This window comes from Hemibagrus wyckioides, linkage group LG04, assembly GCF_019097595.1.
Source record: "Hemibagrus wyckioides isolate EC202008001 linkage group LG04, SWU_Hwy_1.0, whole genome shotgun sequence".
Lineage (NCBI taxonomy): Eukaryota > Metazoa > Chordata > Actinopteri > Siluriformes > Bagridae > Hemibagrus > Hemibagrus wyckioides.
In genome coordinates, this window is record NC_080713.1 from 28,933,309 (window position 1) to 28,960,447 (window position 27,139).

The following is a 27,139-nucleotide window of genomic DNA, read 5'->3' on the forward strand; positions in this document are numbered from 1 at the left end:
CAGTTGACCTTGGTCTGATTTCAGTGGACCAAGAAAAAGCTTTTGACAGGGTTGAGCACCAGTACCTCTGGAAAACTCTGGAGGCATTTGGTCTTAACCCTAGTCTTATAGCAATGATAAAGGTGATGTACCAAGACGCTGAAAGTGTACTGAAGATCAACGGAGGATTAAACGCTCCTTTTAAAGTAAGACAGGGAATCAGACAAGGCTGTTCATTATCAGGTATGCTGTACACTGGTTTTATTTTACCAAGTTTTAATGCCCCACATGTTTTATCCATGTATGCAGATGATATCATGGTTTTAGTGCAAAATCAAAGCAAAGGTGAGATTTTAGAAAAGATGTCTAATTTTAGCTTGGTAAATTCCTCTAGGATTAACTAGAAAAAGAGCGAAGCCATTACAGTGGGAAACTGACCCCAGGGCCTACCAGAACTGCCAGGTGGACTAAAATGGACAAAAAGAAGTTTTAAATATTTAGGTCTTTGCTTAAATGATGAAAAGGAAAACTGGGAGGGGGTTTTAGAGAAAATAGAAGGAAAACTTAAGAAATAGGAATGGTTAAGGCCAAACATGTCACTTACAGGAAGGGTACTCGTGGCAAATCATTTAGTGGCCTCAACATTGTGGCATTGTTTAGCCTGCCTGGAGCCCCCAGTCTGTTTTAGTTAACTTTGTGTGGGACAAATTGCACTGGGTTCCTCAGTGTCCTCATTCTTCCTACAGAGGAAGGAGGACAGGGTTTGATTGACATCAGAAGCAGGATTGAAACTTTTCGCTTTCAGACTGTACAAAAATACCTGATATGTTCTGATTCCCTGGCAGTGGTGGCTCAAGTGATTAAGGCTCTGGGTTGTTGACCGGACGATCGGGGATTCAAGCCCCAGCACCACCAAGTTGCCACTGTTGAGCCCTTGAGCAAGGCCCTTAACCCTGTCTGCTCCAGGGGTGCTGTATCATGGCTGACCCTGTGCTCTAACCCCAACCTCCAAGGATGGGATATGGGGAGAAAGAATTTCACTGTGCTGTCATGTATATGTGACAAATAAAGGCTATTGCTATGTTGTATGGAGCGATGTAATGAGTTTTATATCGAAAAGAATCAATGGTTTTGGTTGTGATCGCACCTTGTTTTTAATGGATCCAACAGTTCTGAATGTTTTAACATGTCTAATTTTGATAAAAGTGTTTTTAAAACATGATCTCTTTTTGAGTGTGGATCCCAGGACCCTGCTATCTTGCTGTTTTGGCTCCTGGAAGAACCATTGTTGGAAGGAGGATGAATGGACAGTTCTCCAGGTCTCACACAAACTCTACAATTGAAAAAGTTCACAACACTGAGGAGACTAGTGGACACTGCAGGACTGGACTTTAAGGACATGAGAGCAGTGGCTCAGGAACATGGGCTGCGGTCACTAGGGCACACGGAAGCCATCATCAACAAATGGATTAGCAAGCTGTCTAAAGAGGAACTGAACTTAATAAAGGAATATCATGAGGGAACAGAAACACTGGATAAAGATGACCCTTTTCCTGAACTAGCCAAACTAAACGGTTTTAACAGTTGTTATCTTGATAAAGACAAAGGATGTTTTACCTATTTATGAAGCGAAGGGAAAAGAAATGTACAGATGTTGTGTTAAATAAAAGAATGCTGGATGGGAGAACAGACACAGTGTGGAGGAAAACACTTGGAGTGTTAGATGACCTTAACCCTGTATGGAGAGTGTTTTTTAAATTGCCACTTAGGAAACGAGTGGGTGATTTACAGTGGAGAATTTTACATGGAGCTTAATTTAATCCAGATGTTTTAAAGACATGTCCTTTCCGTGATGAAACTGAAACATGTTTTTCATTGTTATTTGAAATGTAAAAGGCTTAACCCTCTGTTTGAGCTGCTGGTGAAAAGGGTTTTTTTTTTTTTTTTTACTTTTTTAAAGAAATGAATGATTTGAGTGCTTTTACGCTGAAGTGGTGTTATGCAAATGTCATCTGTTTTATTGATGAAGGTGAACTGGTTTTTAACACTTCTTTACACTAATTTTATTTTTATTTTATTTATTTATTTTTAAAAGTGCTGCTTTAAAATGTTGCTTGCATTATAAATTATTGGTATTGCTTAAAGCTGAGTTAAAAAAGATTTTATTTTAGTCCAGTTTCATCTAAAGAACCTCAAGGTGCCAGAACTCAACCCATTATACCAGAACACTGGAGTTTTGTTTTCCCCGTGGAATAGAAAGGGAGATTTTCAATCAGTATGACAAACAAAGGAATGTATTTTCTGCTATAAAGCGAGTCAGGACTCTGTTGGCTTTCAGTGTGAGACCTGTGTTTTTCCCTGTGTTGGAGCACACAGAATTTTAGTGGTTGTAGATTCAGAGGTGAATCATTCGCTGTGAATGAGCTGTTGCTATAGAAACGATAACGTATCGCAGGTTTCTTCAGAAGAGTGAACGCCCAAGCCTCTGTTCATGTGACTCGTTCACTAGCGCACGACCTCATCCTCATCCTCGTCCTCATCCTGAGCCGTTCTGCTTGTAGTGCAGTGGGTGAACAGATCAGCTCATGTACAGGTCAGTCCTAGTGAAAGTGACGGTCTCTGAGGTCTCAGAAGACTCGTTTTGTATCGATCCGTCCATCCTGCACTCGTTTCTCAATGTGCTATGAATAGCCTGTCACCTGGCAGCAGCATCACTCCGGCTGAGCGCCTGCTTCTGACAGATGCTTTCTCTGCGTGGACGCTGTAGAGCTTGGGATATTTATCGCATGTTTTCAAAATGTTACATTAAAGGAATTAGTATCGATCGGATCGAAGCGGCGTATGTGTTAATAAATGAGATGGATCGGATCAATAAAGAGAGAAAAGATGGCAAAATTTCAAGGACACATGATAGCCACCATCCATAATAAGCGGTTTAGTTTGATCCAACAGATCCAACTTGTCAATCTCCGCCCCTAAACCCGCCCCTAACCCTAACCATCATCTTTATACTTTTAACCTTACACATCAATAGTTACATAACGTTTCCATAAAATACCTGTTCTTCTCTTCAAACTTTAATTAGAACATTCTTTCTTTCTTTCTCAGATCTCAGTCACGCTCTTTCTTCTTTCTTTGTTCTGAACATCTGAAGCATCCTCTATGTTTAGTGTGAGGGGTTTAGTGTTGATTTAGTGCGTGGAGATGTTGAGCATTTCATGTCTGAACTTCCTGACACAAGTTTTATGAAATGCCACCAAATACCCTGGAGCCATGCTGATAGAGTTCACCAGCAACTAGAATTCACCATTGTGGCTATCATGTGTGCTTACAATTCTCATTATACACCATGGACATTGTAACAGGTTTTTTTTTTTTTAATGGATCGGATGATTAAATAATAATAAAAATGTAGATTGAGTGTATTTACCTTCACATTGCTCGCTGTCACTCTTATAGAAACTGCTATATTTTGCTAGCAAACTCATAACAGAGCAACGTTATGACAGAAGGCGTGTCTCAGATCACATACTTCCATACTAGTCTGCTCCACTGTGTAGTAAAGGGTGTGTGTCCTGTGTCCAGACTAAAAAAAGAAAAAGAAGAACCCGGACGAGTCACTTATCCACCCGAAAAATTCAAGTGTGGAATGTTGGACGCATCATCACTTTGTTTATGTAGTGGGAAAAGGGGCGGAACTAACATGCACAAAACATTTTCAAGATGGCTGACTCCATCAGTCACTGAAAGCTGCTTGGAAAAAGTCGACCCACGATACCAACGTCGCCTTCAGCATGCGTTCAAAAGCTAGGTGATTTTTCGGGTGTTTTTTTGTTGACAGATCAGTGGTGTGGGTGGTCTGTTCTATTTTTAGCCCAAGCTTGGTGGCATGACTTCCTGTGAGGAGCCTTGACATGGAATGCTTGGCTTGGGTCAGTTCTTTGTAAGAAGCCATACAGTTTCCATACGCTTCATATTGGGAATATTGCTCATATTTCTGGGCGGCTGGAACGGATTATCTGCATTTACATTATTTCTTATGGGAAAATTCGTTTCACAATACACATTTTCTGGCCTCCAGAATGAATTAAATTCCTCTGCAGAGGTTCTAGTGTAATGATAGAATCCTGATGGCTTGACAGCTGAATTAAAGATATTAAATTATAGACTAGTTTGTTAGTCTATAGAACATTATTTATACAAATATAACCTTTAAACGTAAATATCGGAGAATATTATTAGAGTTTGTAAGTGTAGTATTACAGCGCTCTATGCCCAGCTCATGTGAACTAGTAGCTAATTTGTGCTAGCATAAAGTTGATAAAACCACAAAAAACTTAGCTAGTCTTGTTACCATGGAAACGAGTGTAAACTCCGTGCTGAAGATGTGGGGAAAACTTGAAGTTAGAGCTCCGACTGTTACACAGCCCTGACACTGGAGACTCCTTCCTTAAAGGAGCGGTTGCTATGGAAACGCTATAGCGTATAAGATAGAGTCGCTGGTCAGATTTAAAAAATAAAATATTCAACTTCACCTCCGTATCATCTGTCATGTTTCCATGTTGTAGCACTTTAATGGCCGTCATCTGTCACGCAGCTTCAGATCAACATCCTGCTTTTAGGAACGTTTACATTACATGCGTTTTTTTTTTCATTTAATAAAAAAACCAAACAAACAAACAAACAAACAAACAAGCAAAACGAAAACAGATGGACGAGAAGCTTACAATTTCTCACTAAATATATATTTACATGACATACAGTTCGCCATCAGTGCAATACATAGGAATGTTGCATAATTACCAAATATTAAATTTCTTTCCTCTGTAAAGAAAAATCCAACAAAAGAAGATGACAGATTGAGACGACGCGCGTGTAAACCCACATTTACGTTCACATTATAACGTGTTCATGTCCCGATGACATGGAAAATCTTCACGGAAATAATCCCGAAATCTGCATTTCAGAATCAATCAGACACAAACATCGCAAAAAAGAAAGAAAGAAAGAAAGAAAAGAAAAGGAATCGATAAAGAAATCAAGAGAGCACGAGTACGTAGCATATAATTCTCTTCATACAGGTCATGGATTGCTTTTGTACAAATATCTGTTGAATATAACTTTGGCAGTTATTTTAGAAATGAAAAAGAGAGAGAGAGAGAGTATCAGATCCAATGATGTGTAAATGCTGGAGCTCGCCTTTCGAAAGCGCATGTTCACAGTGATCTTTTCCCGAAAGGCTGGAAGCCGAAAGAAACCAAAACCGAAACAGTCGAAAAGCCAGGAAATAAACGAATAATCCATGAAACACAAAGAAGAAGAAGAAGAAGAGAAAAAAACACCAGCGCAAAAACCCCATGCGGTCTGATCTGATCTGATCTGATCTGCTCGGCACTGAAGGCGGCCCTCGCCGTTGTTGTTGTCGTCGGTGGCTATAAAATTACAAACGCCTACGAAGAATTAGATAGCAGTCCTCGCCGTGTTTAAAAAAACGCTGTTTAAAAAAGAGGCGGAGAGGATCGAGGGATTCAAAAAAAATGCGTGAAATGGAAGAAAAGAAGACACAAAATGCTACACAATTAAAGAGAGTATGATCCCCATACACACTCACACACACACACACACACAATAATCAGGCAAGTTCAAAACATCACCAACGTTACCAATAACCGATATGATTATTATTTTTTTTTTCTTTTCTCAGTTCCACAGGTTTGGCACTTTATCTGAACAAAAACCTGTTCCAAAAAAGACTAGTCTTCATACAAAAAGACGTATTCAATGTCTCGTTAACGTAGAATATATTATTCGATAGTGAGCATACAGCAGGTAAACACTTGTATTACATACGCTTTAAGTTTTTCGAATGAACATTCCAACAGATGTTTTACACACATGCACAGAAACGAACAACACACATCCTCTTGCGCTGTTGCCACATCCTGCCTCACTTTTTCTTCCTCACACCTTCTATTTTTTTTTTTTTAAATTAATCAATGATTTATTTAATTATTGTTATTCTTTTTTTTTTGCTTTCCGGAGAGAGAGAGTTCCTTGGGGTTTTAGTTCAGGATGCTTCCTCAGCTGAGCGGGTTTCAGATTTGAGGCGTACAAACTCTTTGGCCACCTCGTCGTTGGTCCGTTGTGAGAGGATCCTCGTGATGGTGAGGCCCGTTTCGTCCATGGTGACGCTGCGGATGAGAGGATACGCGGCGTTCAGGCTGACTTTGTCAGTCAGGTCTCGGAGCTGCAGCACGGTCACACCGATGACGCGGTCCTCACGGGCGAAGCAGTAGTCCTTCAGCGACACGTGCAGCTCGTACGCCTCCGGGCCGTGCTCGCTGCTCAGAACGCTGTCGAGGAAACACATTAAATATGAAAAAAAAATTCTTAACACTCCTAATATAGCATACTAATCCATGGTGTGTGAGTTGTGTGTCCAGACTTGAGAAAGGAAAAGGACATGGACGAGTCACTTATTCACCCAATGTAGTGTGGAATATTGGATGTATCATCACTTTGGGAGTGGCGGTAGCTCAAGTGGTTAAGACTCTGGCTCATGGACCGGGGGTCAAGCCCCAGCACTGCCAAGCTGCTACCATTCCACCAATCCACCCTGCTCCAGCTCCAGGGGCACTCTATCATGGCTGACCCTGCACTCTGACCCCAACGCCCAAGGATATGTGACAAATAAAGACAACTTTGTTTATGTAGTGGGAAAGGGGCGGGGCTACCATCATATCTCATATACCATATATTAGATGATCCAATCACATCACGCTATACAAATTATTAGGCAGAATGAATGGAGGAATTCCGAAACCTGGTAGGAAGGAGGAATTCCGGACCATGTTTTTCCTGGATTTGTTTGTCAGGTATGTCATGTTCTTACATCATAACCATAAAGATCCAATCACGTTTGAATATGCAAATTACTGGACAGGGTATGGAATGTTTTAATGGGGGGGAAAAGGGGGCGGGGACATGCAGGATTTGAAATATTCAAACATGTAAAGTGGAGGTGCTTCCTATTTACATATTCATAGAATTTCTTAATAGAAGTGAAAGTGTGAGCATGTATGGGAAGTTTTCTCTTTTCTAAAGTAAAAACAAACATTTCTACATTCACTGGTTAGAGGTTAGGAAGTTTAGAGAATTTCAAATGCTTTAATAAATGAAAATTCTGATGTTGCTCTTTAATAACAAGCAATTCCTGTGGAGTTTATTTGACTTAAAACGCGTTTGTAAAGCTCAGTTAGTGCTGGATTCAAGTATCCGTCTGCTTTTCGTGCTCTTGTGTAAAATTCACGGCTCTTCAATGCTCTAGGGTGAAGTTTTTTCGCACTTTCGAAAAATTTCCACATTAAACCATTCATTCATTGTCTATACCTGCTTATTCCTAGGGGTCTGCTGGAGCCTATCCCAGCGCACATAGGGTGAAAGGCAGGGGTACACCCTGGACAGGTTGCCAGTCCATCGCAGGGCCACACATAGACAAACAACCACACTCCTATGGGCAATTTAGAATTGCCAATCAACCTAATGTACATGTTTTTGGACTGTGGGAGGAGTACCTGGAGTAAACCCACACAGGCACAGGGAGAACATGCAAACTCCACACAGAAAGGCCCCAGCCTGTTCAACCCCGGGATTTGAACCCAGGAGCTTGTGAGGCAACAGTGCTAACCACTAAGCCACCGTGCTGCCCCACATTAAACCAAACAAACGAATTTTCCGTACTGATATTCTGACAGGACAGAGTTAACAGCTCTTTACAGAAGAGTGTGTGGTATTGTCCTGGCACTGAACACACTCGAGTTCTGTAAAGCCTCCTCATAATTAGTCTCTTCTTTTTTTTCAATAGCTTCATCTGAGAGCAACAAGGAAAAATAGACGCTAGGTGCTAAAGAAAAACTGCTGCTAGATAAAAGCTAATATATCCAGAGACGTGTCTTCTCTCTGTCTGTCTGCCTTATAACCTTCCTTAAATTCCCTTTCAGCATGATTTCTACCTCTGACGTCCACGTCTCATTGAGAGGAACCGTAAATTACCAGCTCTAGAAATAATGTGTGATGCTAAATTTCTGGAAATCAGAAAAAACTGACAAAATAAATATTATATATATATATATATATATATTCTTTCCGCAAGTGACATCAAAATGTTAAGAAATCATAAATATATTGCACAGATTATTGTTTATTATTTACTTTATTTCCTTTTTGTGACATCACAATAACTAAACCCTCGCTAGCTGACTAACTTTGTCAAAGTTTAATCAATTTACTTCCCGATTCAGTTGGTAATCAGATGGCAGCTGAGTGAAATCATCACTTCATCAAATCACGAAGCAGGAAACAGCGCTTAAGCACTCAACAACAGATTTAAAGAAAAGAGAATTAGCCAGCAGAAGCGAGAGAATGACTATTTCTGTTAGCATGAACATGCTAACTTTTACCTCAGGTGAGGAGACAGAGACTGATGTGGATGAAGCTGATGCTCAGAAAGATAAACTGGATATTTTTTGTTTATAATTTAATGTTTTTTGTTAGTAGAGCAGATTGTAAATGTAGAAGTAGCTCAGTGTTTTTGAGTGAAATTTGTGATGAAATCTGAATTCTGACCTCTGATTAAGAAGGAGTTCAGAAAACGTGATGCTTTTTTTAATCTGTCCAGTGATTTTTCAGGACATTCAGCTCTACATGTTCAAGTTCCATCCATCAATCCATTTTCTATTCCTAATTAGGGTCACGGGGATCTGCTGGAGCCTATCCCAGCACACACTGGGTGAAAGGCAGGGGTACACCCTGGACAGGTCACCAGTCCATCACAGGGACACACATATAAACAGACAACCACACACTCACTCTCACTCCTATGGACAATTTAGAATGACCAATCAACTTAATGTACATGTTTTTGGACTGTGGGAGGAAACCGGAGTACCCGGAGTAAACCCACACAGGCACGGAGGAGAACTTGCAAACTCCACACAGAAAGGCCCCTGCCTGTTCAAACCCGGGATATTTGTATAAAATTAAAATAAATCTTGCATGATTAATGAATAATCAATGACTGACGAATGGATAATGAATGAATAATGAACGGATGTTGTACTCACTACTGGAATGTTTCGTTGTATTTGGGTGACCAGTTGTTGTTCTTGGTCTTGGTGCTGTATTTGCGTTTCTTGTCAGCGAGGCTCGGCCCGACGGCGTTGACCTCCACGAATGGTCGGAACATGGTGTTCGTCTGCCAGTTAATGTTGTTCACACCCACCACTGCAAGACAAACAAACAAATAAACAAACAAACAAAAATAAATGCTTAAAAATGTTTGTTCAGATGAGACAGGAACCTCAAAGAAGATCAAATTATTATTTTTTCTTTGTTTTAGTTTAACGTGTGATTTTCTAGGCTTCTATCTACAGCATTACACACGACACACACATCCGAGTCGAGTCCACACACACAGCCAGGAACCTGTACTGAAATACACACATCGCTTTGTAGACCTCAGATGTCATTTATATAGAAATTACACACAAGGGGCGGAGTTTTATTGAAACAGACGCATGTCTTAGCTCATGTGAGGAGCAGCATCGAGTCCAGTGTCTGATAGTTTAATAAAACACACTAATATGTCATGCTGGAATGGAGATTTTATCTGTAAACACACTGAAAAAGTAGTCTACAAATTAGTGAATAATATTGTTCTTTCAAATTTCATGAAAAAAATTATTTATTTATTTATTCATTACAAACTTATTGATTTTAAAATGTTTTTTATTTTTAAGTTCATTTATTTAGTCATTTTTAAATGTATTCATTTTAAGGTTTATTTAGTTATTTTTAAACGTTGTTATTTTTATGTTTATTTATTTATTTATTTTTCCATTTATTTATTTTTTCAATATATTTATTTAGTTATTTGTAAATGTATTTATTTTTAAATATATTTATTTAGTTATTTTTCATGGTATTTATTTGTAAGTATTTTTATTTATTTATTTGTAAATGTATTCATTTTTTAATTTAGTTATTTTTCCATTGTATTTATTTTTAAAATATATTTATTTATTTGTTTATGCATGGACAACACAGGAGGACATGCATCTTAATTGTAGACATTATTTCTTATTTCAAATAAGAATTTTTATTTATATTTTAAATATTTTTATTTATTTATGAATTTATTTTAAATGTTTAAAATTATTTTTATTTATTGGAATTTTTTTAACATTAGAAATAATTTGCTCTGTACGCACAGCAAGCGAGTGCTTGTCATGCTTTATCTTGTTTTCTTTACAGAAGAGTACATGAACAAAAAAACTCCAGATGAATTAAATGATCCTACATCTGTCATACATTAGAAGCCCATGACCTCAGTTTAGCATTTCTTTAATAATATTGTGTGTCTGAGTAACTGTCAGAGCATGATATACAAATATATATATATATATATAAAACATGTAAAATATCAGAGTGCGCTGGATCAAGTGCTATTCTGTGTGCAGCTGAATATCCAGTGATTAATGTGATCATTACGATACACAACATCTTATTAATGTATTTTTAGATTTGACCTTTTTCTATTTTATGTTGTTTTCATTTTATTTTATTTTATTTTATTTTATTTTATTTTATTTTATTTTATTTTATTTTATTTTATTTTATTTTATTTTATTTCATTTTATTTGGCTTGGACTTGGACAAAAAACCCTCTAAGAAAAAGGAGCCTCTAGTTAAGAAAGATCTGGCAACCTGGGAGGTGTACACTACACACAGATGAGTGTATTAGTGTGTAGAGTGAGTCTGGAGTTAATTCAGGTTTCTTCATGCTTTAACTCTCAGGTGATATCAGTGTCATTTCCTCATCCTGCCAGCAAAGATTTTAAACGGTAATGAGGTTCATGCCTATATCTGCAGGGGAAGAAGGTGTGTGTGTGTGTGTGTGTGTGTGTGCTGTTAAAGTACAGTTGCATCATTATTACACTCATAAAATAACCAGAGCAATGAGTGCTGTCCATCATAAAATATACATTACTGCTGAAATGAGGAGAGGCCAGGAGACGCCGTGTTCAGATGAAGAAATAAATAAAGTGCTTAAAACTCTGTGTGAGTGTGTGTGTGTGTGTGTGTATGTGTGTGTGTGTGTGTGGCTTACCCTTCACATTGACTTTATGTTCTCCGGTGCCGGGGTGAGAGATAAGATCCACGTGCATCACCACTTCTCCCACTGGGCTGGATGATGACTGACCTGAGTGACACACACACACACACACACACACACACACACACACACACAGTTTTATTTCACACAAATATTTCAAACAAAATCTTTTCAGTCACCTTCGAAATCTGGACAGGACATTTAACTAGAATAAAAGTTGTTCGTGTTTAGGCCACGCCCACTTACTGACACATTATGAATATTTAAATCCTCGTACAGGTGCAGGTGCAGGTGCAGGTTGTTGTCATGGTAATGATGAAATCAGTGCTGGACTACATTACCCATCAGCCCCGACATGTCACATGACCATGTCACATGCCACACTGATCACTCCAGTACTGTTCTGGTGTCTGTGTGTAGGTCAGTGTCAACATTTTCTTATTGCTGTGTGTGTGTTGTTGTTGTGCATATGTGTAGTTGTTGTGTATGTGTAGTTGTTGTGTGTACATGTTGTTGTTGTATATGTGTTGTTGTGTATGTGTTGTGTGTATGTGTAGTTGTTGTGTATGTGTAGTTGTTGTGTATGTGTTGTGTGTATGTGTAGTTGTTCTGTATGTGTAGTTGTTGTGTGTACATGTTGTTGTTGTATATGTGTTGTTGTGTATGTGTAGTAGTTGTGGATGTGTAGTTGTTGTGTATGTGTTGTTTGTATGTGTTGTTGTGTGTATGTGTAGTTGTTGTGTATGTGTTGTGTGTATGTGTAGTTGTTGTGTATGTGTTGTGTGTATGTGTAGTTGTTGTGTATGTGTTGTTGTGTGTATGTATTGTTGTGTGTATGTGTTGTTGTGTGTATGTGTAGTTGTTGTGCATGTATTGTTGTGTGTATGTGTTGTGTGTATGTGTAGTTGTTGTGTATGTGTAGTTGTTGTGTATGTGTAGTTGTTGTGTGTACATGTTGTTGTTGTATATGTGTTGTTGTGTATGTGTAGTTGTTGTGTATGTGTAGTTGTTGTGTATGTGTTGTTTGTATGTGTTGTTGTGTGTATGTGTAGTTGTTGTGTATGTGTTGTGTGTATGTGTAGTTGTTGTGTATGTGTTGTGTGTGTATTGTGTGTATGTGTAGTTGTTGTGTATGTGTTGTGTGTATGTATTGTTGTGTGTATGTGTAGTTGTTGTGTATGTGTTGTGTGTGTATTGTGTGTATGTGTAGTTGTTGTGTATGTGTTGTGTGTATATGTTGTTGTGTGTATGTGTAGTTGTTGTGTATGTGTTGTGTGTGTGTATTGTTGTGTGTATGTGTTGTTGTGTGTATGTGTAGTTGTTGTGTATGTGTTGTGTGTGTGTATTGTTGTGTGTATGTGTTGTTGTGTGTATGTGTAGTTGTTGTGTATGTGTTGTGTGTATGTGTAGTTGTGTGTATGTGTAGTTGTGTGTATGTGTAGTTGTTGTGTATGTGTTGTGTGTATATGTTGTTGTGTGTATGTGTAGTTGTTGTGTATGTGTTGTGTGTGTGTATTGTTGTGTGTATGTGTCGTCATTGTGTGTGTGTTTGCAGATTTATGATCACATATGAAGGACACAACATTCAGAGAAATCATTTCCATACCATAAACTTTGAGTTTAAACATATTTGTGTGCAAATGTTTACACACCCTTTGCGTCACTCTAATGTGAGCTGATGAGAGCTGTAGAAAGATTCCTGCATGTGGTGAAAGTTTTTGTGTTGTTGTTGTTGTTGTTGTTGTAGCTGCAGCTGGATGTGTAACTGTATGAAATTCCATAGGGACACAAATGCAGTTTATCCGCTTATTATTTATTTATTAACCTTCTCTCTGTGCCTCAATCACCAGGCCAGATTTAACCGCTATAAACCATGATGGTGGATCTGCAGCACCTCCAGAGACACACTTACAGATGTTACACACCTCGTTATCCAGACAAACACACACACACACACACACACACGTAACACTAATAAATGTCAGAGACATTACTGTAACCTGCTTTACTTGCCACCAAGCAAAATAAGAAAGTGTAGAGTGCACCATGTATGGAGACAGAAAGCGTCCGGGATCCAATGGTTCCCACGGTAATGGAGATGATCCTGAAGGAAAGCCCTGATTTAACACAACAGTAACACAACACACTGCTGATAAATCCCCCAGCACCAGGTCCGAAATACTACATCAGATCAGCGCTCTGACTCTCATTAATTATTCACACAAAACTCCCCGAACATCACATGAGCAAAAATGATAAAGGCTTAGATAAATGCGTCCTGACACTCCGTGCTCCGAGAGCCAGCCGTGTTGCACAGCTGGATTAATGAGACAGACGGAATTCTGGCCTCAAACTGAAATGGAGTAAAGAAAAAAACCTGAAGCACTTTATTTCCTGACCCTGGAATTTGTAGCAGCTCAGTGGGATTTCCCTTAGGAAGGCTCTACACACACACACACACACACACACACAAATAAAGACACACACATTCACACAGACACACACAAACACAGACTCAGACACACACACACACAGACACACACATAAACAAAGACATAAACACACAAACATGGGAGGGACACAAACACAGACACACACAAACACATATGCACAAACACAAGCACACACACACACAAACACACATATGCACAAACACAAGCACACACACAAACACAGACACAGACACACACAGACATACAAACACATACACACACAAAAACACACAGACACACACACAGAAACACACAGACACACACACACACACACACAGAGCAGCCTGAATCCTTGAAATAAACAAGGACTGAAGATGGTATGGATCTGAAGAATACCAGCCTGTTATAGATCAGACTCAGCTATGGACAAGGCCCAAATAACACAACACTCATTTATCAAATAAAACACACCCTGAGGACTGACCCGAGCCTGGACGAAGAGGAATCTAGAACAACTCCTCCATACATCACGCCTAAAACAGCACTGACCTCAAACAGTCTGCTTATGCCGATGTGAATCAAAAATCCCTAGGTTAGAGGAAATCTCTAAAAAAATGACATACTTAATTTATTTCCTTTCTCATACTCCAGTATTCACAGGTGTCATATAGCATTCATGAAGTCTTATCTTCTTCTTCTTCTTTCGGCTTTTCCCTTCAGGGGTCTCCACAGCGAATCATCTCTCTCCACCTATCCCTATCTTCTGCATCCTCAACACTTACACCCACTAGCTTCATATCCTTAGTTATTCCATCCATATACCTCCTCTTTGGCCTTCCTCTTTGCCTCCTGCCTGGCAGCTCCATGTCCAACATTCTCCTACCAATATATTCACTCTCCCTCCTCTGGACATGTCCAAACCATCTTAATCTGGCCTCTCTAACTTTGTGCCCCAAACGTCCAACATGAGCCGTCCCTCTGATGTACTCGTTCCTAATCCTGTCCAACCGTGTCCCTCCCAAAGAGAACCTCAACATCTTCAGCTCTGCTACCTTTAGCTCTGACTCCTGTCTCTATCTTATAACACCTGGAATATACCTATTATAATCAGCATTCCAGAATGAGCTAATGAGCATTCCACAGTTGTCATATAGCATTCATGAAGTCTTATAATACCTGGCATAAGCCTATTCCAGGTATTATAAGGCATCAAGAATGCTATATGACACCTTTGGAATGCTCATTAGCTCAGTAGCTCACTTCTATTGTTACATTCATAAAATTTTATAAAGCACACTTTATTATTTATGAATCATTTATAATAATCTTCAAAATGCATTCTAAAGTATGTCAGGTCATATGGCATTCATAGTACTTTATAATGCCTGGTATTAGTCTGCATAAGAGCTATTAGTATCTACACTTTATAATACATGACCACATGACTTCACAATGTACATAAGACATAAGGGGACATAAGGCATCCTAAAAACATCACATAGCATACATAATATGTTATAATACCTGACATAAGCCTGAACAAGTGCTCATAAATACATAATAACAGTTTATAAAGCATTATAAGTACTGTATATGACAGATTTGTGTCAGGTTATAAAGTCTTCATAATGCAGGTGAAATGCGTTCATGTGTCATATAGGAAAGTATGACTCTGGACATAAGCCTTTATAAATGCTCATGAGAGCTCACATGCAGAGCACTTTAAAAAGAGCAGAATGAACTTGGATCACTCTATTCAATTACACACCGTTTCCATGACAACACTCTTACCAGTCCTAGCTATTGTGTAACTAAATAGCACCCTCCACCCCCCAAAAACAGCTGGTAACTAGCCTAAAATGTCAAGTATGTAACTAACAAAACAAAAAATAGCTAGAATACAACTAACTAGACACAACAGATAATAATAATCCAAAATGCATGCATGTAATTAACTAATTAAAGTATCAGACCAGCTAGTAAATAGTCTAAAAATATTTAGTATTTAACTAACTAGACAAAATATGGCTAGCATATAACTAACTAGTCAGCAGGCATCTAACTAACTAGTCAGAAGAGCGAGTAAGTTGTAAGAAATTTAGTATGTAACTAAATAAACGTGAAAGGTAATAACTAGCCATAAAATAGAAAGTATGCAACTAAGTAGACAATAAATAGCTAATAACCAGCCAAAAAACATGTATTATGTAACTATCTGGACAAAAAGAAAGAGTAGTAAGAAGCCTAAAAATAGCTAGTGTAAAACAAACTAAATAGCTAGTAACTAGACAAAAAAGATTTTGTATTTTGTAACTAGATAAAATGTCTAGTATATAACTAAATAGACAAATAAAATAGAATACATTTTTAATTTTTAATTTTATTAAATAGAATAAATAAAATAGACAGCTAGTAACTGCCCAAAAAATAGCTATCTTGTAATTAACTAGACAAAAGAGCTAGAAACTAGTCTACAAATGTCTAGTATGTAAAGAACTGTAAGTAAAATGGTAGTAACTAGCCAAAAAGCAGCAAATATGTAACTAACTAGACAAAGAGCTAATAACTAGACTAGAAATATTTAGTAATGTACCTAAACAGACACATTACAGCTAGTAACTAGCCTAAAATAGCTTGCATTGGTCAGTATTGGTCAGGAGGTAAAACAGCTTTCTGTCTGTTTCCAGGTTTATTCAGAGAACCTGCTGTGAAAGATGGAGACCAGTTGAATCAGTAAATGTTGGTGGGTTTCATCTCCTCAGGATGAAGCTTCATCTGTGTCTGCTCCTGCACAGCTAGAGCCTGACCCAAATCCAGTGGTTCTGATGTATGACCTGGACACTGATGTTCCTCACTGCTCTACACCGAGCTCCTGGAGCTGATCAGAGGAACTGGACTTTAACTGCATCTGCTGGGGTTTTACTCTAAAACAGATGAGCAGTAAGAACCTTGGAGGAGCTTCAGGTTCAGGGTTTCATATCTTATCAGCATTTTGTGTGTGTTTTTTTAATCCTAAAGGTTCCAGGATTTACCGGATGAATCCGTGAGGAATCTGAGGTTCCTGCTGGAAGAAAGCAGCAGACTGAGGCTCGGCTTTCCTCCGCTGGAATAGATCAGCTTGTTTCTATCCATAATCATCCAAACAAGCTGCTCTTATTACAGACCATCACCGGAGAACAGGAGCGTCTGATTCATCGCCATGACAATCACATAGCGAGAGAAAAAAAGTGCCGAGAGAAAATAAAAACAGACTGATGATTTAACCAGCAACCTTAAAGGACATGTGCTTCGTCTGATTACTGATTCTGCTGCTAATTTGTTGGCTCGCTTCTTTAATTTATTTACTCCTGTGAGATGTTAGCGGCTGTGTGCATCAAACACAAGTGCTAATTGCGTGATGAGTCAGAGAGGCAGACTGAAACCGCTAGCATGGAACTAACTGGACAAAAAATAGCTAGAATTCAACTAACCAGCCCTAGAAAAGCTAGTAACTAAACTAAAATGTCTAACCTGTAAATAACTAGACAAAAAAATGTCTGGGGGGCCTAGCCTAAACATAGCTAGCATGTAACTAACTAAACAAAAATAGCTAATAACTAGACAAAAATAGCTAATAACTAGACAAATATAGATACAATGTAACTAACAGCTAATAACTACCATAAAATAACTAGTAACAAGCCTAAAATGTCTAGCCTGTAACTAACTAGACAAAAACTTGATAGTAGCTAGACTAAAAACAGCTAGCATTTAACTAACTAAACAAAAACAGCTAATAACTAGCCAAAAATATCTAGTATGTTACTAACTAGGCAGAAAACTGACTATTTCACATGTAACTAACTAGACAAAACAGCTAGTAACTACCCTAAAAAAAGAAAACTAGAAACTAGCCCAAAATAGTTAGCATGTAACTACCTAGAGGAAATAGCTAGAAATTAGCCTAAATATAGGCAGCATGTAACTACAAAGACAAAAATAGAAAGGAACTAGTCTGAAATAACAAGTAACTAGCCTAGAAATAGCTAAAATGTAACTAACTGGACAAAGAACAGCTAGTAACTACCCAAAATAGCCAGCCTCTAACTAACTAAGTCAGAAACAGCTAGTAACTAGCCTAAAAACAGCTAGCATGTTACTAACTAGACAAAAACCAGCTAGTAACTACCCCAAAACAGCGTTAACTAGCCTAAAATAGTTAGCAAGTAACTTCCAAGAGAAAATAGATAAAACCAGGCTAAATATAGCTAGCATGTAACTAACTAGACAAAGAACAGCTAGTAACTACCCCAAACAGCTAGCTTATAACTAACTAGGTCAGAAACAGCCAGTAACTAGCCAAAAATTAGCTAGCATGTGGACGCATGGCTCTCTCTAGATGCAGATAAAGTGAAGGCTGGTTGGTGAAAGATATTTAAACTTTATTTGTAAATTAAATATTAAAAATCATCCACACACACAAACACACACACAGAGCCGCTGCAAATGAGCTGTTACCATGGAAACGATAACATATCCGGATGAGTGCATGAATATAAAATATTAAAGAAAGTGCAGTTTAACTACAAAACTCAATTTAATATTTAATTCTTTTCTAATTAAATCGTGAATAAAAGAGGCTCAGAGTCTCTAATTCTGCTTAATTAACCCAAACGAGCCTCGTTAACCAGTTTATAACCATTTTAAACCATTTCTCTGGAGCAGTTTATAAACATAACAATCACCAGCTGAAACTGAGACACGACAAAGCAGAGATAAACACACCTGAAATCATGTGCAGAGAAAAAAACTGAATAAAAAAATAAAAATAAAATGTTTACATCACCTTCTGAAACTCATATTTAATTCTTTCAATTTGTTTTTATTTTATTTAATTTTTATTTTAATTTCCTCTTATTTTTATCTCATTTTTATTTAATTTGTATTGTATTGTATTTTACTTTAATTTTTTATTTAATTTTAATTTCATTTTATTTCATTTTCATTTTTTATCTCATTTTTATTACATTTTTATTGTATTGTATTTTTATTTTATTGAATTTAATTTTATCTTGTTTTACTTTCATTTGAATTGTTTTTTATTTTATTTTAACTTAATTTTTATTTTCATTTCATTTTATTTTGATTTAATTTTTATTGTATTGTATTTTAATTTAATATAATTTTTATTTTTTATTTTAATTTAATTTTAATTTTTATCTATTTTATTTAATTTTAATTTAATTTAACTTTTTTATTTTTTAAATTTTATTATATTATTTCTTTTAAATACACATACTGTTGTCTGTCAGCTTTGTGAAATTTACAATGTGCAAATTAAGGGTGTACAAATTCTTGCACTCAACTACATCAAGTCAGGCAGAGCTAGAAGCAGTTTCAGACACACACACACACACACACACACACACACACACACCGTACAGCAACAAAGAAAAGAAAAAACAATGAATATAAATATTAGCTGGCGGTTTAATCCTCTGACACCAAACATTCAGCTTCTTCCGATTCATGAAATTAAAGCCTAAAGCAGTAGTGTGTGTGTGTGTGTGTGTGTGTGTTTGACATGGACTGTATAAGTATACAACATCCCTGAAGAGAAAAAAACTTGACATTTTCATATGAACACTATTGAATGCGTGAGAAGAAGCGGATATTAAAGCGCTGCTTCTGATACACTACCATTTCCATAGCAACAGCTCCTTCATGGGGACGTGTTCGGCGGATGCTTCACTTTATACACAAGATTTTTCAGAACCTAAAGAGATGGAAGGAGTCACCAGTCTCAGCGCTTTGGATGTTTTTCATCATCTTCAGGCAGAAAAATTTCTAACCGTTAACGATTTCCTGATTATTTGCTAATTATTGAACTAGCATAGTTCTATAATCATTCAATAATTACAGTTGAAATAAATATTGAGTGTTACTGTGGGGTTTTGAGATTTAAATGTAAAAAAATATCATAAGTAACTGATTCTAGAAAACTCTCTACAAAGCTTTCCAGTCAACAAGTGATCTTATTTAATACATAAAAATAGAAATAATAATAATAATAACATGAATGAAATCCTGTTTGCAAATGTCTGTATTCCAAAAATGTCTAGTACATAACTAAAAAACAAAAAAAAAGCTAGAATATAACAAACTAGACACAACAGATACAACAGTAATTGGCTGACAGCAAGCATGTAACTACCTAGTCAAAGCCGTAGACTAGCTAGTAACTAATCTAAAAATATTTAGCATTTAACTTACTAGGCAAAAAAAAAAAACGGCTAGCATATAACTAACTAGACAGCAAGCATGTAAATAACTAAAAAACAGCTAGTAATTAGTCTAAAAATACTTTTTTTTTATAATTGATAACTATCTATGCATTAAACAGCTAGTAACTAGCCAAAATAAATAGCTAGCATGTAACTAACTAATCAAAACAGCTAGCAACTAGTCTAAAAATATTTAGTATGTAACTAACTAGACAAAAATGGTGTGGAATTAATTAGATAATAAATACCTAGTATCTAGACTAATAATATTCAGTATTTAGCTAACTAGACAAAAAACAGTTAGTATACAACTGACTACACAATAAACAGCTAGTAACTAGCCAGAATAAACAGCTAGCATGTAAGCACGTAGACAAAAGAATTAGTAACTAGCCAAAGAAAAAAATAGCTAGAATATAAATAGACAAAAGAGCTAGTAACTAGCCTAAAAATTTCTAGTATAACTAACTAAATAAAAATGGTAGTAAGTAGCCAAAAAACAACTAGTGTGTAACTAACTAGACACTAAATAGCTAGTAACTAGACTAAAAATATTTAGTGTTTAACCAACTAGATCTAAAATGTCCAGTAGAGTAATGTGGGGATGATGAAGGCTGTCGTTAAGTTTCAAGTTAGGTCTCAGCTGAAGTCCTATTACCTGACTGTGTTCACCTGTTTCATGTCTGATTGTTTATCCACTCCACTGTTTCTTTGTCTCGTATCGTGTCTAAGTCATTTTGTTTTCAAGTTCTAGTCATTTCTCTTCTTTATTTCGACTCACATGTTCGTGTCCCGAGCGAAGACATTGCGAGAGAGAGAGAATGCGCTAAACATAAAAACAATCAGACTTTATTATGGGAGAATCGTTTACAGTGCCTTTGGAGTTCACCTCTGAAAAATGGAAGGCACTCACTTGGCATTTTATCCTCTAGAAGAAATCAATAAGTGCTGTCCTGACATATTAAGAGGAGTTTGGACGATTTTTGTCCTAATCGTTGAGGTCTGCCTCGGGCTAAGGCTGGAATTCCACAACAGCAATTTATTGGATTCTGGATGGCAGCCATGACTATTTGTTTGGACGAGATCCGTCTGTCCTACTGCAAATACAGCAGAAAAATATGTGATGAATCAGACACCTGGCAGACGCTGGGAAAATACAGACGCTTCGTGACTCGGACCGGATGAAGGGAAATTAGGTTGTAGTGTATGATGGATGTTATAAATCAGTAAGGATGGATTAGCGTGTGTCTGAATTGATTCCTGATCTGAGCTGATGGAAAAATGTCTGATGGATCTGTGATGGAGAATGTTCCAGTGACTAGCGCTTGGATATGAGAATGAAATTAGCATGTGAGCAGATACACCAGGTTACATATTTCTGTGCTTTGTGGATTGTTTTTTTTCAAAATAAAGTGAGTGATCTCATGCAAAGTAAATTTAAAAAGTAATGAAAAAAACCCGCTTACATTTATTTATTTATTTATTTATTTATTTATTTATTTATTTATTTATTTAGTCATTCTTCATCATTACTTATTTATTTTTGATTTGGTTTAGATATTTTGTCATTCTTCATCATCACTTATTTATTTTTGATTTGGTTTAGATATTTTGTCATTCTTCATCATTATTTATTTATTTATTTTTAATTTTTAAAATTATTTTGTCATTCTTCATCATTTATTTATTTATTTATTTATTTATTTTTTAATATTTTGTAATTCCTTATCATCATTAAATCTTCCTGGAAAATTTATTCATGTATTTAAATTTTAAAAATATTTTGTCATTCTTCATCATTACTTATTTATTTTTGATTTGGTTTAGATATTTTGTCATTCTTCATCATTATTTATTTATTTATTTATTTATTTATTTATTTATTTATATATTTTTTAATATTTTGTAATTCCTTATCGTCATTAAATCTTCCTGGAAAATTTATTCATGTATTTAAATTTTAAAAATATTTTGTCATTCTTCATCATCATTAAATCTTGCTGGAAAATGTATTTATTTATTTAATTAATTAAATTATTTATTTATTTATTTATTTATCCTTCTGCTCAGGTCCAAATACATCATAATTCTCCAGTGTTAAGAAAAATGACTTAAGCCATGCCCACTTCTGATTCAAATCCAAATACAGCCTCAGATACAGACAGAAAGATGTTGTGCAACATGACTAATTTCTACACTGTTACAGGTCTGTTCTGACCGTTTGAATTTCTTTAATCATCCAACAAAAAGTTTGATCGAAGTGAGAAGAAATTCTGCTGCTAATCTGTTCTCTGTTTATATCTGTATGTAAATATCACGACTTTACCAAGTAAACTAGAGTAAATAATTCACATTCCATTATTATATTATATTACATTACATTATCAGTCTTAAAGAAAGTAGCTAGCTTGCTAGGGTCTGTATATTTAGCTTAATTACTGGGTGGCTAATAAGAATAACAAACCCAGACAAGCCTTCTGGATGGAATTTAAAGGTGCCTTTAAAACAGAGTCTGAGAGTTAAGAGTGAATGTTGATTTATCTTTCATCAAATAAAGATTGAAAACCTGTGGATAGCTTTTGATGTCACCAGCATGAGCGCTGAAATTCGTTTTCAGGAACTGAACAGCCTTCTGCTCATTGATGCTTTGTAAACACTTTATCAGAAGCTTTTGTTTGAGCACTGAAGTAGATCTGAATCTCCCCAGCATGGAAATAAACTTGTAGGCCATGTTGGTGAATAAAGGAACTAAATGAGATTGTGTAGTTAATAAACATCAGCAGGCCAGGACTGAACCCTGAGGGACATCTTGAGATAGCGCATGTCAGGTTGAGATAAAAGTCCGTTTAAAAGCATGGGGTTGGAAGTAAGCTTGTTTCTGATCTAATCTAATTCAGCACTGTTTTGTTTCTAGTCTTGACTCCACCCCTGTCCTGTCCCTGGTTGTTGCCCTGCTGTGTTCACCTGCACTGTGTTCATTCCGTGATTAGATTAGTCACTGATGTCTACTCTGCAGTTTCTTTGTCTCACCTCGAAGCCTTTTGTGCTTCAAAGCTACTTTAAGTCCACCGATGATGATGATGATTTGGGGACTTTCACACCATCACAGATCTGCCGTTACATCTGTCAGCTTGTGACAGCAAGGAATTAGTGTCTATAATGACCTCAGAAACTACACTGACCTAATAGTTCCTCATGGGCCCTTGATTGCTGTTGTAGAAAGGACATTAATTAGTTACAGTCCAGTCCAGTATCACCCAAATGAGGATGAGGTTCCCTTCTGAGTCTGGTTCCTCTCAACGTTTCTTCCTTATATCATCTCAGGGAGAAACCACCACCATCGCCTCAGGCTTGCTCATTAGGGATAAAATAGGAACAAAATAGTTTAATAACTGAATTTAATAATTTTTTTCTCTCCTTTCTCTGTTTCTGTTCTTTTGTAAAGCTGCTTTGAGACACTGTCCATTCTAAAAGGCGCTGTACAAATAAATTGAATTGAATGATGATGATGATGATTGTTGGCTTGGCCACAATAACACTTACAGTGTACTGAGTTGTGTCCTGCCTTCACTCCCTGGATGTTAACAAATACTCACACAAAGTCACACTTATGGCTACGTCACCCTGAGAATCTGATCTACGAGGCTAAACAGGTCCTGGTCAGCACTTGGATGGGACACGACCTGGGAATGCCAGGTGCTATAAGCTTGGGCAGTACAGGCTGTGGGTTACTGTTCGGGGTAACCACCAAGCTGCCACTGTGGGTCCCTTGAACAAGCCCCTTAACCCCCTCTGCTCCTGGGGCACTGCGCTCTTACCCTAGGGACAAGGTTTTTTTTTCTTTGTGATAAATAGTGGATGTTGCTTTACTCCTCTAGACATGCAGACAATACTAGTTTTATAAAAATCTCTAGCTAAAAGAGCTTCACTTGTATAGTCATGTCTAAAAAATAGTTAATTGCTCAACCTGTTTGTCAGTGTTGTGCCTCCTCATCTTTAATTCAGCACATTAGGTAATTATAAAGTGGATTCAAGAGGATTCAAAGAGAGAAAACACAGTTAAGATGGAGGAATCCTGATTATACCATTAGCATAAGGTCCTGTCTCTCATATGATCATTTATTCCAAACATACATTAACTTTCCCAACTTTATCAAGCAGAAAAAATGTTTTTTTTTCCCCTTCCTAATTATTTGAAATAGTTGCTGCTGCGATGCATCTCCTCACCTGAATTAGCATAATCTCACTACTGAAAAATTCACAAGAGTCCTCCAAACCCACCTGGTGTGTAAAGTTGGGAATAATTAGGGTTTACGGTCCGGGGTTAACATTCCTAGCTTTAATTACTAGTTTATTTCTATGAAGTGCTACTAAATCACTTACTCATTAGAATTCCTATGAATTTTGCATGAGACTGGATTGACTCGGTGTCATCGGGGAGCAATATATACCTTCGCACACCTGCTGAACCAAACCACTTATAATGTTTGAGAGTGCATTTAGTGACTCTGGAAGAAAGCCGGATGGAATAAAATCAATTTTAGGGGAGCTTAAAGGGATCTAGAAGAGTAAACTTCACACAGGCTTCAGATAAAACAAAAAGTATTAATTAAAAAAAAAAATGACGTATACTCATTCACACAGTGAAAATGAATATTTCTGTTGATGTAAATAGTGAAATCGAGACAAACAGTACCAGAGCTTTTATCATCTTTAATAAGATTTTGTAAACAAATGAAAATGTAACATAAGCCTAACATAAGAGAAAATCCCTGAAAGGACAAACCTGAAATGCTCTGACTGCATAAATAATGATGGCTTTAACTAATGCTTTGTAGAAGCATCAACTTACCACAACAGAATTGTTTCTCTGTTCTTTTTATTTAGTAAATTTGCTTTAAGGAGGAATGTAAGATGATGCCACCGCCTTAGATTCAAACAAAACAGACCTGTTGATTAGTGATATATCCATAAGCTGAAAAATGCCCTAGCTTTTAGTTAGCCCTAACTACCTACCTACCTACCTAACTAACTAACTAACTAACCAGTTCATATTAGTGTCCCTAGATATCTGGCATCCACCAGGAGGAGTGCAGGTCTCACATCACCACCCCAAGCTTACAGTCCAGGCTCAGTTAGATATCCAGCTCTTTTCCTGCTAGTTGTAGCTTTTTCTTTGATGAAGAGTGTATAAGGCAGGGGTATTCAATCTTATCCAGAAAGGGCTGGTGTGGGTGCAGGTTTTCATTCCAACCAAGCAGAAGCTACACCTGATTCCAACTGGCTATTCAACTGATCTTAGCTTTCAGTAGACTCAGGTGTGGCTTCTGCTCAGTCGGAATGAAAACCTGCACCCACACCGGCCCTTTGCGGATAAGATTGGACACCCCTGGTATAAAAGAAGTGCTTGTCTGAGTGCTGAAATAGATCCGAGGCTCATCAGCATGGAAATAAAATTGTAGGGTGTGTTGGGAAATTACAGCAGTAAGAGGAAGCGTGTAAATAATAAGCAGAAGCGGACCCAGGAGAGAACCCTGTGGGACACCTTGAGAAATTTTGTAATCAGAATGTAATTTGTACTTGGCTGTAGAGAACTTGTGGTAGGATTGACATTAGCAATCAAATTAGTAGTGAGATAGATAAAGATAAAGGAGAGGGAATAGATTTAAAAGACTGGATTCAGAAAAGGAAAGAACAACGCTTTGCAGGTCAGTTGACAGAATTTAATAGGACTGAGTGGATAGGGACTGAAAGACCCTGAGCATTCTTTTCCTGATGTTTTTGGTGTTTTAGATCAGACAGACAAAAAGCTTATTCAACTTTAAAACCAGACCCCTGTACTGTATGAAGAGAATTAGCCACATGACGCATAATGCAACCACCACCATGTTTCACTGCATGCTCAGATCTTCAGGTGGTGAGCGACATTGGTTTTACATTTTACATTATGACTAGAAAGGTCAAAAATTCATAAGAAATGGTTGTGGTATGTGGTGGGAGGCGACTTCATTTTCAATGATCCTTTTATCCAAAGTGACAGTTCAACCATGTACTCAACAACCGCCCAGAAGAGGGAAGACTGGAAGAGAAGAGTGGAAGAGAAGAGTGGAAGAGAAGGGCAAAAGAGAAGAGTGGAGGAAAAGAGTGGTGGAGAAGAGTGGAGGAGAAGACTGGAAGAGAAGAGTGGAGGAGAAGAGTGGAAGAGAAGGGCGAAAGAGAAGAGTGGAGGAGAAGAGTGGTGGAGAAGAGTGGAGGAGAAGGGCGGTGGAGAAGGGCGGTGGAGGAGAAGAGTGGTGGAGAAGAGTGGAGGAGAAGGGCGGTGGAGAAGGGCGGTTGAGAGGGGCGGTGGAGGAGAAGAGTGGTGGAGAAGAGTGGAGGAGAAGGGCGGTGGAGAAGGGCGGTTGAGAGGGGCGGTGGAGGAGAAGAGTGGTGGAGAAGAGTGGAGGAGAAGGGCGGTGGAGAAGGGCGGAGGAGATGGGCGGATGAGAGGGGCGGTGGAGGAGAAGAGTGGTGGAGAAGGGCGGTGGAGAAGGGAGAAGGAGATGGGAGGTGGAGAAGAAGAGTGGTGGAGATGGGCGGTGGAGAAGGGCGGTGGAGGAGAAGAGTGGTGGAGAAGAGTGGTGGAGAAGAGTGGAGGAGAAGGGCGGTGGAGAAGGGCGGTTGAGAGGGGCGGTGGAGGAGAAGAGTGGTGGAGAAGAGTGGAGGAGATGGGCGGATGAGAGGGGCGGTGGAGGAGAAGAGTGGTGGAGAAGGGCGGTGGAGAAGGGCGGAGGAGATGGGCGGTGGAGGAGAAGAGTGGTGGAGAAGGGCGGTGGAGGAGAAGAGTGGTGGAGAAGAGTGGAGGAGAAGGGCGGTGGAGAAGGGTGGTTGAGAGGGGCGGTGGAGGAGAAGAGTGGTGGAGAAGAGTGGAGGAGAAGGGCGGTGGAGAAGGGCGGTGGAGAAGGGCGGAGGAGATGGGCGGATGAGAGGGGCGGTGGAGGAGAAGAGTGGTGGAGAAGGGCGGTGGAGAAGGGCGGAGGAGATGGGCGGTGGAGGAGAAGAGTGGTGGAGAAGGGCGGTGGAGAAGGGCGGTGGAGGAGAAGAGTGGTGGAGAAGGGCGGTGGAGAAGGGCGGTGGAGGAGAAGAGTGGTGGAGAAGAGTGGAGGAGAAGGGCGGTGGAGAAGGGCGGATGAGAGGGGCGGTGGAGGAGAAGAGTGGTGGAGAAGAGTGGTGGAGAAGTGTGGAGGAGAAGGGGGGTGGAGAGGGGGGGTTGAGGGGGGCGGTGGAGGAGAAGAGTGGTGGAGAAGAGTGGA

At 38.1% G+C, this 27,139-nt stretch overlaps 1 protein-coding gene across 2 annotated transcripts in view; it reads right to left on the reverse strand.

The window, feature by feature from the left end:
* Nucleotides 1-4,543: 4,543 nt before the first annotated feature.
* Nucleotides 4,544-27,139, reverse strand: part of LOC131352418 (protein unc-13 homolog C-like) — a 203,088-nt gene continuing 180,492 nt past the window's right edge. For both annotated transcript variants that reach the window (XM_058388541.1, XM_058388540.1), the window contains 3 exons: nucleotides 11,147-11,239; nucleotides 9,102-9,261; nucleotides 4,544-6,332 (listed from right to left, as the gene is read on the reverse strand). In XM_058388541.1, the coding sequence (XP_058244524.1) occupies nucleotides 6,047-6,332; nucleotides 9,102-9,261; nucleotides 11,147-11,239 (539 nt within the window). In that variant the 3' untranslated portion in view covers nucleotides 4,544-6,046. The remainder of the gene's footprint in view (nucleotides 6,333-9,101; nucleotides 9,262-11,146; nucleotides 11,240-27,139) is intronic.